The sequence below is a fragment of the Sitophilus oryzae genome, unplaced genomic scaffold, assembly GCF_002938485.1.
Source record: "Sitophilus oryzae breed Bouriz unplaced genomic scaffold, Soryzae_2.0 scaffold_1500_pilon_pilon, whole genome shotgun sequence".
Classification (NCBI taxonomy): Eukaryota; Metazoa; Arthropoda; class Insecta; order Coleoptera; family Curculionidae; genus Sitophilus; species Sitophilus oryzae.
The window spans coordinates 714779-730747 of record NW_022146171.1 but is presented as its reverse complement, the minus strand read 5'-3'; the positions used below and the strand labels follow the sequence as shown (position 1 = coordinate 730747).

General features: G+C 32.1%; 2 protein-coding genes across 2 annotated transcripts in view; one reads left to right on the top strand and one right to left on the bottom strand.

Annotated features, from left to right (window-relative positions):
* LOC115878087 overlaps positions 1-5956 on the top strand; it is a 34528-nt gene extending 28572 nt beyond the window's left edge. The window contains exons 2-3 of the mRNA XM_030894445.1: positions 3090-3211; positions 5840-5956. Of these exons, the coding sequence (XP_030750305.1) occupies positions 3090-3211; positions 5840-5933 (216 nt within the window). The 3' untranslated portion in view covers positions 5934-5956. The remainder of the gene's footprint in view (positions 1-3089; positions 3212-5839) is intronic.
* Positions 5957-10335: 4379 nt separating this feature from the next.
* Positions 10336-11884, bottom strand: LOC115878075. Its single transcript, XM_030894426.1, has 3 exons — positions 11829-11884; positions 11408-11648; positions 10336-11349 (listed from the first exon to the last, which is right to left on the bottom strand). The coding sequence occupies exons 1-3, from the start codon at positions 11834-11836 to the stop codon at positions 11194-11196; spliced, it is 405 nt and encodes a 134-aa protein (XP_030750286.1). The 5' UTR covers positions 11837-11884; the 3' UTR covers positions 10336-11193.
* Positions 11885-15969: the final 4085 nt, after the last annotated feature.

Here is a 15969-nt window from a genome sequence, read left to right as displayed (position 1 = left end):
ACAATTCGAACAAAACAACTAAAACACTATTTTTGGTTCACCCTATGCGTCGGGCCGAAAACAAAACTAAAATAAACTTGGAACGCTGTGTACACGTCGAGTAACGGATGTAGACTGACCCAAGTCTACAAGACAGGCGGGGAGCGGGACGAATTTTGATACGGGCAAAGAGTGGGTCAACTGATGTATTTTATATTCTTTAAACTGTGATAATATACAGAACTACTATGAATGTTATTCTTTTCACTGATAAGACAATGATCGCAAAATTTATTTTTAGTGAAAATATTTGCTAACAAAAAACGCTGTTTATGAAAAATAATATACAGGATGGTTGAACATTGCTATAAGTATAAAATTACATATTCAGGTATTAGTAAATTTTAACTTTTTTTTCGATTTTTGTCCATGGGACGAAGCACTGTGCGGCGCCGGCAGCGAAGTCACTTCCTAATTCTAATGCTATACACATAAGTATATAATATACTTCTATTATACATTTTGTAAAGATTGAATAACGTATATGTATAATGGTTGACAAAATTCAAGTATTACCGGGTGCTTCTCAAAAGTGGCTCACCTCTATAACTTTTTTACTTTTTCAGATAAAAAAACGAGATTTGGTATATTAATATATGACATAAATTAAGATTGATTGACATATTAAATTGTTTTTGATCATTTCCTGCTTCACCGAGAATGACTCCAACTTTTGTTTTTTAAATAGCACAATAGGTATTTTTTACTTTATTTGATAGAAAATGACACTCTGAATAGATCGACTTTTGGTATTTTCTCATATGGTTTATTGTAACATGCGGTTCATAACGATAATTTGACTCGAAATACCAAGTGTGTGTTACCAAACTATTCGTAAAAAATGCTTTTTCCAAATATGCCCATGCGCCACCATCGTTCCACTTGAAAAAATTGAGATATTAATAAAAATACGATTTGGGCATCTTTTAACCGGTCGGGACAAGACACGAAAAACTTTAGTCGATCAAATATATTTTTACAAGGCTCATTGAATAAAAATTAGTGTTTTTAACACAAACATGGTACTCTATATTGAAATAATTTAACATTCGATTTTTTTTTAAAGCGAAAATATCAAAAGTTGATATAGGATATGTCATTCAATTCAGAGTGGTATTTTCTATAGAATAAAGTAAAAAATACCGAGAATGTAATTTTTTTACTTGTTTAAAAGTGTGCCAAATGTTAATTCCAACGTTGGACGCATACAGTTGGACCGGCTTTAGGAATAACCCCGTTTTTTATGACTTGCACCTGCTAACGCGAACGACTGGATTGAGCCAGCTTTTCTAAACAAAAGTCCGCCTCGTTCAAGCTTGTACAACTTTTAATTAAATCGAGTTTCTAACCGAACTGACAAGAAACAAAATTACATCCATGATTGCTCTTAATATGTAATGTTATTAGTCATCTTGGAAAAGTTTTTAATAGACCTTTATATACGTTAAGAAAATATTAAATCTAGTTTAATCCTGAAGCCCCGTACACACTATCCGTTCATGCGGTTCGTCAGTGTGTCTCGTAATCCCATAGTCACTATATGTTGATGCGTCAATGCGATGAGATGTGTGGTGGTTCGGCATGAAGACGGTTTTTGGAGGAACCATCAAAGGAAATATCACGAACACAATGGACGAATTTCTAAACGAACTAACGAATCACACCAACGCAACGAACCACATTAACGCATAAAAACATACTCACTATTCGCTTATTCGGTTTGTTATGCGGCGATTCGGCGGAATGGCGGTTTTTAGGCGAACCATGAAAAGAAATATCATGAACGTTTCCGTACACACAAACCTATGTCCAAAATATTTGGAATTTTATTAGCATCGATTTTCATTCCCGAGTCGTCTTTGACGCCGTTTTTTTTTTCGATCGTATGGTATTTAAAGGTGCATCCACATTGCTCGTGATCCTGCTCGCGATAGCAAAAATACAAAACAACTACTAGAGCACAAAAAGAACCTAGTAAGCATAATTGTAGGTGTCGCCACTGGAAACTGCCCCACGGGGGTAAACCTCGTGAGACAGAAAATTTCCAACGACGACTACTGCAAAGAATGCGGAGAGGAAGAAGAAACCATAGAGCACCTGCTGTGCCACTGTCCGGCACTGGAATACCGACGCTTTAAAACTTTAAGGCAAGGTTTTTTGGAGGGACTAGAGGAAGCAGCAGAAGCCAACATCAGCGACATCGGGAGCTTTGCAAAGAGCTGGAAGTGCTTTAACGCAAAGAAATAATGAGAGGAAGGTTTGGTACAACAAAACAGGGGTATCACAATGGGCCCAAGGCCTCCGAGTGAGGGATCAAACATGATTCCAAACCCCAGCAACCTAACCTAAGCCAACACTTATTAAAATCAAGAATAATATCATTATTATCCAGGAAAGTGGGGACGAGTAGAACATATTTGTTTTTAAAAGGGCACAAGTCCGGAACATATGCCAATTTAAAAATAAACAATAATTTCCATCGACTATAGAATCGTATTGAGTAAAGAGGGAGTTATGACATTTCAAAAATAAATGTGTTTTGCTCTAAAGTATTGTACGCAAGGAAAATGTAATTTTTAATCAAATGTGAACATATGCCCTTTTAATCATAAACGATTCAATTGAGTATTATTTTAATGTTTTAAATTCGCTAATTTCGTAAAATTATTGATATGCTTTTCTGTCGATCAATTAAAAAAGATTTAATTCTTAATTTTATTGTTTAATTTGACCTGGAAAGTAATTATAAAATTATTATTTAAATCAAAAAGAAAAACTTGTTATTAAACTGATATTATGGACATATGTGTAAATATGAATAAGATTAATTGACTGTGAATGCTGATTCTGAATAATGTATTTTTTTTTCATCAAGATTAATATGTTTATTCCAGTTGGTTACTGTTTTATCTTTATTTTTTAATTACTACGTAAATTTCATTGTAATTGCCCCTAAGAACAATATATTCCAATGAATAAAATGGAAATCCGATTGATAAACGTATTAGGCATGCCATTGGTTAGTTCTGATATCAAATATTATTTTTCAGACGGATTCGACGAATGGGACTTCAAAGGAGGCTGAAGATGAAGTATGTCAGTTATCATCACAGTGCGGGTGGGCTGTTTACAAACCTTTTACAAGAGATATCGACTATTTCATGAAAAATAAGTAGGTATTATTATATTAGACTTTGAATACTCTTTCAATTGTACAGAGTGTCACACTTTTCTGGCAATTGAGGTTCTTATCGTTAAGAATAGATGGAAAAATAGAACAGTCGCAGTTTTCACGAACCTGTCATTACCTTTTGAAAAATGACGCTCGCATATTTTATGATACCAAACCAAATCAACTTTAATTCACAAACTCAGTTTTTTATCAACTTTTGTATTTGGCTTATTATACAGGGTTAATTGAAGCGTTGTTTTATTTTTTTATTTTATTAATTTTTCCTAAAAGATTACTTTTCGATCAGAACCATGCCTCCTTAACATTTTGTTTTCTGATTCATGCCAACACATGCCTTAGTTAATTTTTAAAAGCGAAATGAAAAAACACTTTTTAAGCACAATCCAGTTGCGTAGTCAATTTATTTCTGTGCTTGATCTTTTTGTCAGAAATAATAAAAAATATAATTTTTAAATGGAAATCGTACTTGGCTATGAACTTAAAAAAATGCTGGCGCTTAACCCTTTCCAAAAGTATAAAGTTATGGGTATCTATATTTGTAATAATGAGAGAAATATTAGGTTTTTTATCTTTATATCGAAGCGGGCCTTGATTTTGTGTTGACCTATTTGCCTAATTATTTTTTATCACAGTTTAATATTCTATATTATTATTTATCTGCATAATTAAAGACTTTTGAAAAGGTAAATTAACATTCTTTTATTATTAGTATCAGTAATTACAACTGAAATCGATACGATAAACAAAGAACAAAACTAAAAAACGTATTTTTTGAGTGACGAATATAGTTTTTTTTCTAAAAAAATCAAAGATGTTCAAACTGAGCGCCTCCTTGTTGAATACACAATAAACATCTTTTGCGCAACGATTATTAGGCGAACTGGTGTAATAAGTCCAAAAGCTTGTCTAGCAGGCTTCTGCAATTCTTCTCTCGTCCTAATGGTTCTTCCCTTATATAATATAAGGTCTTTTAATTTCCCCCATAAAATAGTCGACAGGAGTTAAATCACAGGACCTAGCAATTTTAAATTCTTCATTTAATAGTTCAGTTGTAACCCTGGCGTTTTAACTTGGCCTTTTCAAAAGTCTTTAATTATGCAGATAAATAATAATACAGAATATTAAATTGTGATAAAAAATAATTAGGCAACTATGTCAACATGAAATCAAGGCCCGCTTCGATATGAAGATAAAAAACCTAATATTTCTCTCATTCTTAGAAATAAATACACATAACCTTATATCGTTGGAAAGGGTTAAACGCCAGCATTTTTTTAACTTCATAGCCAACTATGACTTCCATTTAAAAAATTATATTTTTTTTATTATTTCTGACAAAAAGAGCAAGTATTGAAAAAAACTGACTACGCCACTGGATTGTGCTTAAAAAAGTTCCTTAAGAACGTTTTTACATAATTTTATTATTCCGCGAAATACAAAAGTTATGGGCAATTTTCCAAATGGTGAAAAATTCAAAGAGACCCAGTATCTCAGTTGGCAGTGAAAATGTCAACACGCAGTTTACACTATTAAACGTGTCTCAGAAATCGAGCCCATGACATCTATGTCGGTTTTGCTGTATCTAGTCACTAGTCACTAGTCAGGAAATATGTTGTTTTCTGTTAAAACAGACCAACCACCCTGTACAAACAAACAAAATACTCAAATATTTTGTATTACCTCCCCCGGCTGCTATAACTGTCTGTAGACGTGGGTTCATTCTGTTAATGAAGCTGCAAATATATTGCGTTATGTTTTCCTATTCTTCTTCAAGGACCAAGCGTATATTCATAATTTTGGCAATCTTCAACAAGATCATGACTTTTGCACAATCTGCGACACTAAGAACCATATTCAATCGTACACAACAATAATCACCAAAGCCACCTGGTCATTATGAAGAATAACATCAAAAAGTAACGATAATTGAAGAAATTGGAAATTGCAAAACGTTTGTGGCAAGTTCATTTTGCTCTTAAAATTTAATCAAGGCACATATCGACATGAGTCAAAAAACAAAATATTCCGAAAACATGGTTCTGACCGAAACATAATGTTTTAAAAAAATTGTTCACAAATTAAAAAATTAGCCCCCCCATATAACCTGTGCGTACCGTATAAAATTGGTTTTAACCTCACATCAATATTATCTTATAGTGACCTAAGCCCCCCCAAAAGACTTGAGCCCCCCTAAAAGTATATGTCTAGTTGCACCCCTGGGCATAATGATGTTTACATAAGTTTTGTCCGATATTGGGTACCTTAGGGTCTTAAGACGTTCGGAGACACCTATGGGTTCTTCTGTTAAGCTGGTGATTTCTATTAAACTAAGCAATTATCAGTCTGGTAATATATAGTCTGTCCAACGAGTTAGGAAAGATTTCGACATACGACATTCAAAAATGACAGAAAATAGAATTTATTTGTGATTTTAAATGATAGATACAAGTGCCACTATCATAAATTCTTTCGTTGGATAGACTATATATTTTGTATGATCAGAAAAATGGCATCTAGTTGTCTTGGAATTGACGATAGATGGCATTCGCCATTCTCTTCGATCGTATGGTACATAATGTAATAAAATTGTTCTGTTATTTGTTTCAGATGCCGTTGTCCAGAAGAATCCAAATGTCTTAGAGCTGAGGATGATATATCCTTGAACGCTTTTGTTTACAGATGCAAAAAACCAGGAGAGTAAAATTCATATAAAATACTAAATTATTCATCAGATGGCAATTTAATATTAAATGTTTGACTTGTTTAGTTGTAATATCATGCTGACATCTATTTCCATTTTATAAGGTTCATATTTATTAGGTTCATATTAAGTTAGTGTTAGTGCAATTATGTGTAACAAATTATATCTCAGGATAATGTCCAAAATTCAATATTTTCAGATGAATAGTACTCCTATAGATAAACGTTCATTTGAAAAGGTATCATTTTATTTCAGAATAAGATAAAAGTAGTATTTTAACAGTTTCCTGTCTTAATAATTTAATTTTTTTTCAGATGGCTATTATTTAGTACGTTCAAACTTTTATATCTTAGTTTTATGTCAGTATTTGTTATTTATTTGTTTCGTATTTATATAGAACTTAATCACATACTCTAAACAAACATATTCATTAATTAAAATTTGACCTGTACTCTTGTACTTAAAGATTAATAAAACAATTATTATAATATTGTTTTCTTTCAATTCGTTTCCTTTCCTTATTCAATGTCTTACGGACCGGAAATATCTTAGTGACAGACCTAAATAAACAAATACACTTAAATACATCTTAATATGAGGCGTCAAGTTGCAAAACCTGCCTTATCCCACAAACGTTGTTTCGAGATAATAAGCAAAAACTGTTTTAGCAAACGTTTGAAACGTTAATTTACAAAAAACGTGTCCATTTAGTGGAATCATTGTTTTGTATCTCGTTTTACTAGAAATAAAAAAAATAATATTTAATTTTTAAATAGAAAAAAACATAAAAATAATTCGGATAAGGCGGGTCTTGTAACGGTATGATACATATTGGCTATGAAATGAAGAACGCAGTCATTTTATATCTAAATTTATATGAGAAATGTCATCGATCGTCATTTCCTAGCCAACTGGACGCCGTTTTTATTTTGGATCATACGGTATTTGCATCCTAACTTGATTTATTAATTATATTATTTTATTAAAATTAAGTAAGGATTTGAAAAGACGTCAGTAGTAATATTATACTTGTGTAAAAAGCTTATTAAAAAAATGCGGTGTTTGTAGCAATAATGACAATAAAAAGCAAATATACCTAAGTGGATAAGAAGGATTTTTCTGCAGTAACGTTATTTGTAGTGAATTTTATATAGGAATAGCCAATTATTACTGCAGTTTGGGATTATATTTATGTAGATTTCAGGGTCCCACTATTAATATATGTCGTTGGGCCATTTTTTTTAAATGAATACGGCGGGTTTTGCAACTTGACGCCTCATATATAGTCTATTTCTAGAAAACCAATTGAAGCTGTGATTAAATGAAGAATAATCATTGAAAGTGCTGATAAATAAAAAGTAGATGGATTCACATTTTAGAAACAGAAATTACTCTAGTCCATTAAATTGGCTTAACCAGCTTTGAGCACAGATAAAGGTATATTCGTGGAATTATATTATACCGATCTGGTCATCGAAATTGCGTGGTTTGGATTTTAACGCGTAAGACAGTGATGGTTGGTTGGTTGTTTACACAGCTTTCCGTCCCAAAGCTCTTTTGTATGGCTCTGCTTCCTTGACGTTGCAATTTGCCAGCGCAATTACGTGGGAAAACCACTGTCTAGCTCTAGGCTATCTGGAAATCCCGTATGTTTCTTGATGATATATTTTTCCTGTGGAACTTACATTACTTTTCACTTAAACGTGACATGTGTGAGGTGTTAGTAAAGACATCACAGACAAAGGTAAGTATGATGTCTTATGATAAGTAAGACAGTGATCTGCAGTGATGTAAACAGCTTAATCTATACTAATATATAAAATCCTTAAGTGACTGACATACTGATTAATCACGATCCTGCTCAAACCACTCAACGTAAGAAGCTCAATTTTGGCATACATGTTGATTCTAGGGTGTAGAGGCTCGATAAGAAGGGATTTTTCGAAATTCCAGTTCCAAGAGGGTGAAACCTCAAATATTACAATATTTTTTGTTTAAAAAACGGTCAAGTTTCCGAAAAAACGCTTAAACACGTATATTTTATTTTGTTTCTTTACATATTTTAAGATTTTTTAAAAACATATACAGGGTGTTTTGAAAAATCTGGTCATTGATTAATCACGATCCTGCTTAAAGCGCTTGACGTAAAAAGCTGATTTTTGGAAAACAGATTGACTTTAGGGTGTAGAGGTTCGATAAGAAGGGATTTTTCGAAACTCGAATTCTAAGGGGGTGAACTATCCCTTAAATATTAAAATATTTTTATTTAAAAACCGGGGAGTTTTCGGAAAAAATCTTAAACACGTGTATTTTATTTTGTTGTTTTACATATTTTAAGATTTTTTATAAATTTATACATAAAATATGACCAGTGAGTAATCACGATTCTGCTTAAACTGATTGACGTTTAAAGCTGATTTTTGGCAAACGGATTGACTCTGGGGTGTAGAGGTTCGATAAGGAGGGGTTTCTCGAATCTCAAATTCCAAGAGGGTAAAAATGCCCCTCAAATATTTCAATATTTGTTATTTAAAAAACGGTTAGTCTTTCGGGAAAACGATTGGACAAGCATAATTTATTTGGTTTTTTTACATATTTTGAAATTTTTTAAAAAATCATACAGGGTGTACCAAAAAGTTATGTAATTTCTTAACCACGATTCTGTTTAAACTGCTTGACGTAAAAAGCTTATTTTTGGCAAACGGATTTTTCGAAAGTCAAATTCCAACGATATGAAACTACCCCTCAAATATTACCAAGTTATATAATAATATCGCCATATTGTTTTTTTCTCATACTGACATAAATGTGAGAAAATTTTATCCAGTTTGTATGTTAATGGAAATTCTTGCTTTGCTTTATCATCACCATTACAAATGATTAATTCGACGCGAACAAAGTCGCTGGTACACACTAGTGTAAAATAAAATATACATTGATACATTTCTTCTATGCCCAAGTAGGCGTTTACGAAAAATGTTGCATCTAGGGTTGGAACTTAATTTTTCACAATTAGTTACTTATTTTACTACAGCTCTGTAATAGATTATATTTAGGTTAGATATATTATCCGCATTTCAGTAGTATACACAAGTTTTTAAAATAGTTTTTTTTTCTACATACGTAAAAACCGGTAACACTGCCGCTTTTTATTTTCTCTCTCTGTCTGTCAATCGGTCATTTATATTTATCTCAATCGAATGCACTAAAATACAGACCACTATGACCAGATCGGTATACCATGTGGTGCATCGGAACGCGGTACATAGGAAATCCCATATAAATTTTGAAAAGGTCAAATATTATCTCACCAGATGATTTTATGCAAAAATTGTATTAGACTTTTTTTTCGTTAAAGTTATACTGTCGTCTAGAATTTTGTTTTATTTAGAATAGGCACCAAAAAAGTTAAAATTAATATGTTTTTTTTTGGTCAAACAGTTGAAGACATCGGTGCAATAACAAGGTAAGTCCTGTTTTCTAAAATGTTGGGAAATTAAACAAAACCCATTGGTTAATTTGGAAATAAAAAGGAAAAAAAAATTGGGGGGTTTAATAAAAATAAAGAAAAGTAACATAACAAAGTTTTTGCCTGGAAAATAAATGCACAACAACTTCAAAAAAAAATTTAGAAAATTTGGACTTACCTGGTTGTTGCTCCGAAAATATATTAAAAAAACTAAAAAACGTTTAAACAGTTTTATTATGCAAAAAGTTATAGAAGTTAAATATAAACTAAATCAGAAATTGACAGGTGATATTACATAAATGAAGAATCCGAGTCATCAACATCTTCCACTGTATTGTTAACTTCTTGCAAACCTTCATTTTCGGGTTCTCTAAAGATCATTCGATAATACCATAGATCGGCAGCTGGTACGTATTTGAATGATAGAAGTTTAACATCAGTAGCTTTTTTGTCTTTAAGAGGTATAGGATAGGGTTGTATCATCGGTGCACTTGGGAGGGACAATGCCACATTGTTCGCGTTCAGGGAACACAGCGGCTGACCGACCGCTGAGTATTTTGCTCAGCGGCTGACTGTTTTTGCGTGTAAAAAGAGACCGTTTAGGGAAACCGCTTACTCAGCCACTCAGCCGCTGACCTTTCCTGAACGCGCCCATTTTCTTTTTGAATGTAAAACCTGGTGAAAAGTGGAACTGCTGTTGAACTGCTGCATTCTACATAATTATTTTTTCTTTGATACTGAAACATTCGGTACGTCGAAATACTAAACTTATTTTTTTTTCTTTGCTGGTAAAAGTAGTTTTAAAAAAAGGTTTAAAATGTGTTGCAAAATCCATTATCATATCCTGATTGACGGTTATTACTTTAAACTTTCTTGACGTTGAACGTACCAGATCTTTCCACTCATCAGGTATGTACCCTTTTTTGCGTCTTTTAGCCTTTTCGATTAAAGCAAATGATCGGTCGCATGGCAGGAAGCTATGCCCTGGCTCTGGATACTGATGGACGATATTCAAAATACCCTTCTGGTTGATGTTCGTAAGAGTATACAAGTATTTTACTAATGTTTTATTTTGGGCGAAGGCATTGTCGGAAAATAGATACAATGTTCGTACAGTATCAGGCAGGTAAGTATTTATATAATGATTCAAAAAGCTAATTACTTCATTACTCCCCTTTTTCGACGTGACTTCGTCATACATATAAAAAACAGAAGTTCCACTTTTTGCAGAGTGTACGCAAAAGTTATACACCCAGAGTTGTCGCTTATAAAAGACGTCGCCAGCGGGGACATGGGGTAATGGTAAATTTTGCTCATAGTCAAAACATAGCACTTCGACAGAGGGATCATTCAAAGCTATTCCCGACTTTTCTTTTAATGAAGTATAAAACACTTCAGATTTACGTATGTGTAGCTCTTTCTCAGCTTGCAAGGATGCTTTATTTTCGACGATCTGCTCCGCATTAATCATGTTTTGTAGACGATCACATTTCTGACATGTATCAGATCTTGGTGAGCCAAAACTTATATTAAAGTTGTGCAAAAAATAACGATGATAATAATCATAAGTTACTTGTGGTTTGCTTTCTTTGCTGTCTTGCATTTCTGCAAAAACTGTGGGCTCATATTTTTCTAAAAATAATTTGTGCATTTTAGTAACATTTAACTCTGCCGGCAAATAGTATCGTCCATCGTTTTTCTCCCTACTATAATGGGAAGATCGTCGGGGGAAACTTCTTATATGATCATCTATAGTTTTAACAATATTTTCCAGGATCTTATTCGGCCCGTTTAGGTGTCTACCTCGCATGTCCGGTTGGAACACAATATTGGATTTGGATAAAAAATAAGAGATTTGGCAATGTTTTCTACTCTAAATTTTGTTATGCCATGGATAGCCCACATTGCATTCTTGCAAACTGGATATTCTTGTCCATTAACCCGAACCTGATAAGATAATATAGAAACATAACAGAGGCTTAAGGTGTATGTATATATGACTTACCTTATATTTGAAAGAAGTTTCTTTTTCTTTTCCCGTTTCAGCCCTGCTCCGTCTTCTGGCAACTGTTCGAGGAATAATCAATCCAGCCAAGTAAATATCTTGCTTCTGCTTATCGCCAATTCTATTAAATTCTTCGAAAATCTTCCGAATCTTATCGTCACCAATCAGCTCAAAATATTTTAATTGACATTTACATTTTGCTCCAATAGTTCTCGCTGGTACAACGGTTCCTTTGGCAGACCTTTAATGATAAAAGATAAAATACTTCAGTACGTTATATATTATGCTTCCATAAAGATGTGATCGGCCAGTCACTTTGTTGGATCACACGTGGTTTTACACGTTCTGTCTTTCTTGGACGCAACATATTATATAGCATACCATTATATGCACACAAATAAAAATGAAACTTCAAACTTACATGTGCATTTCTCCTTTTGCTTTTTTACTTTTTCTTTGCCATTTCTCTGGACAACGAGTGCGTTTTTTCCCTTTTTTAGCAGGAATATCTTCACTTTTCTTCTTTACTAGCGTTTTGCTCTTTGATTTGGAGTTCAATAAAACACCCTTATTATCCGGACGACATCTTCGCGCCTAAAATCACGTGTTACGTCGCACCGACAACCCACCAACTCAAACGACTGTCCAGTTTAACTAAACTTTTCACGTTCAGCGCGACGCGACGTTCGACCAGGCAAGTCCCCCACCACCGTATAGCGAGTACGGTGCAAAAACCAGGTATCTCCTGGACTTTTTGAATTCTTTTGAATTCTTCTCCTGAATTTTGCTACCAATACTTGATCAGGTATGTGAAAATAAATATATTTGTACATTATAAGCGTTGGACATACCTGATTTTAACACCCAACGATCCGCAATGATCTGAAGTCCCAGAATATGCCTAAACATATATTTTGGTAAAAAATGGTCTTACCTGGTTTTTGCACCAAAGGCTTCAATTTTTAATTCGAAATTCAATTTTTTTCATTACTAAAATATGTTGCCGATTAAGCGGGAATGAACAAGTTCTCATCGCAAAGTTTATTACTTATTTTACGGGTAAAAAAACAGACACTGGTAAAACACTTGCTCGTCGATGCCGTATATGAACTATGTAATAACAATGCAAACGTGTGTAATCTTATGTAAACACAAATTAACTAAGTTTTTAAATAATATGCCGTGTTGCTGATGCTTTGAAGATAGGCATTTCTTGTAATACAATTTAAGAGGAAAGGGTATATTTAATTATTTTAGGCATCTTGAACAGTATCAAAATGTATTTTATTGTATACAGGGTGTTTCAAAAAACGTGCCATCTCCCGTGGGATTCGAATGAAATTTTAAGAGTAAAAGTTACTATAAATACTACATATTTTAATACTAAAAGTGTCGATAAATTCATCAGGGACGTGCATATGCGTTATCACTGGAATATTTTTTAAAAAAGAAACATGTGCGCCACTGACTTTTTTCTTTTGATATCAAAATTGTGTAGGCCGTTTAATGCCAATTAAAAGTTATCTCTTGATATTAAGTCAAATGCGGCCGCCTTGATGAGATAAACGCAATTTTATTAAACACAATTAATAAAATTAAAATAAAAATAAAATTAATAAATCATATATTTTCCTTAATTTATTATTACTATTAGTTATTATTACTATTACTCTAACTTACAGCAATTTGAAACAAGAAAATAATGGCATTTAGGGTAATTATTACAAAAAACCTAATTTCAAAAAGTTTTAACATCCTGTAACTCTAAAATTATGCATTTCCATATCCATGTTAATAGGAACTTTGTTTCATAATTTTTGATGAGGAATCAATGAGTACTTATTTAAAACTTATTAGCAAGTTAAAAATATTAAAATTTTTCAAATGATGCTATTAGACTTGTATCAAGGCAAATTAATAAAATTGCGTTTATCTCACCAAGGAGGCCGAAATCGACAAAATATCAAGAGACAACTTTTAATCGTCATTAAACTCTTTACACTATTTCGCTAACAAGAGAAAAAAGTCAGTGGCGTACATGCTTTTTTTAGAAATATATTCCAGTGATAACCCATACGCACGTCCCTGGTAAATTTATCGACACTTTTTCAGCTTTAAAATATGTCACATTTATAGTAACTTTAACCCTTAAAATTTCATTCAAAACGCTATAAGTACTTGGAAGAAAATTATATTATATCGAAAAAATATAAACACTTTAACACCCTGTAGCTACGAAACAAAGCAGAATCGGACCTATGTTGATATGAAAAATAAATATGTATAATTGTTTCATAAGTTTATTTTTAAAATAGGTACGACCTGGAAAAAACAGGTACATATATGGTCCTAAAATAATATATTTAAAATAAAATGAAGAAAGACCTAACATACCCCCCTACATGAATTTAATAAAAACGGAACTTCAACGTCAATTAATAATTTCAGAACGTACTTAAAATTTTGTAAACAATATGAACTAAGTTCAACACACATCTTAAAATGCATATTGAAACGTTAAACAATAGCTGAACAGACTATATTTCTACTCCAATTAAATAAAATTCATAAGAATGTTTCTATGATAACAAATTTTATTATTTACCTTGACCAATAAGGTTTATACAAGCTTTGAGAATTAATAAAATAATCTTGTGTTAAGAACAATCCTAAAATATACCGTAATAACGTTAAAGAATTCCCAAATTAAATGAGCAACAATGATGTCCAATGAGCAGCAAAAAAATAGTATTACAAACAAGGGGTATTATTGATAATATTATATAACAAATTTTATTGTTTACCTTGACCAATAAGGTTCATACAAGCTTTGAGAATTAATAAAATAATCTTGTGTTAAGTACAATCCTAAAATATACCGTAATAACGTTAAAGAATTCCCAAATTAAGTAAGCAACAATGATGTGCAATGAGCAACAAAAAATAGTATTACAAACATGGGGTATTATTGATATTAAAGGTATGTTGCGGAATATTAAATAAAAAAAAGAAAATGTAGAAAACCTCTATTTAATAACGGCACTTACATAAATTAATAAATAATTGTCATATAGTATATTGGTAGTTTAAATGTAAATTTACGTAAATCAAATGCAGAGACTAAAAAATAGAGTTTAATGCAATATCAAAAAGTTAAGATATAGCTCTATACATCTTAATGACATATACAAAACAAATGCTTGTCAGTCCAATATTTAAATATATTTAGACTATATTCTGTTACAAAACCAGGTACCAGGTTGGTAAACTACGATAAGGATCGGTTTCTCAATAATAGACAACAACGGCATACGGTCGAATCGGCCTACAAACACGTAAACGTTTACGTACACATGCGCATTTCTTATATTTTCTATTTTTTATAGACGTAAAAGATTCTTTACGTCTACGTATACGTGCCAGGAGCGGCCGACTCGACCGTATGCCGTTGTTCGGTAATAACGGTAAAATACATATGTAAAATACGGACAGTTTGATAAAATAGTAGAAACGTGAAATATTGACGTTTTATAAATTACATTCTTCTTATTATAGCATTTTTATTTCATGCTTGATTCACCTTTTTAATGTAGTTTGTTGTTGAAAAACAATTTTTAAATGAGCTGTTAAACTCATCAGACAGTTGAGAGATTGATTGATGACAATAATGGTTGACAAAAGAACCAAAAAGAACAGTCTGCGTTGGTTAGTTTGATGACAATAATGACCAGAAATTCTTCAAGAACCGTGCCCCGTATTAACATAGAAATGGAACAGAAAATCGTATCCAAGGTAAGAAACGGGATACAGGATACATACTTAATTTTATTGTTGGGTTTTCCATCGACGTGACGATGTGAAATATTGGAATGAGGAAAACGTGGTTATATTTAGTAAGAAACATTTTAAATAAACTGTAAATCTACCGTTACATATTATAGCGCCTAAATTAATATCGTTGTAAACAGTTTTATAATTCGTTATGGGAATATTGCTACAATTATTTAATGACTACATTCCTCAAATTATTCATATTCATTAATTGCAAATTTAATTAACTATTGATAAAATAATAAAATTCAATCCTTTAAAGAGTATTTTGATTTACACAAACATATACCTACGTTATAACTTTTATAATTATCATCTTTTACTGCACTCTTAGTAAGATCAGTCAAATAACATCAAAATAATATTTTTGATTGTAATTGTGTAAAGTAGGATGTGATGTAAAAATAGTGATATAATGGAAAAACAAAAATAATTTGTGTCAATTTTGCGTAACAAACTAATATATATTTTAATGTGTTCATGATTAGCTTGATGTTTAGTGTATTGTGTTGAATTCCTACAAATAATATAGTCTCTCCAGCAAATAAATAGGATAATAGTTGTGTGTCATTAGTTCAAAAATATACTTTTTCTGAATTTTTTTGGATGTCATCTGTCTGATATATTGTATCACTAAACAGGCTATAATATAGTAAAATATGTCCAGCGAGAGAAGAGAGGATTTCAACAAAAAACATCCAAAAATTGAGAGAAAATAAATTGCTTTGAAT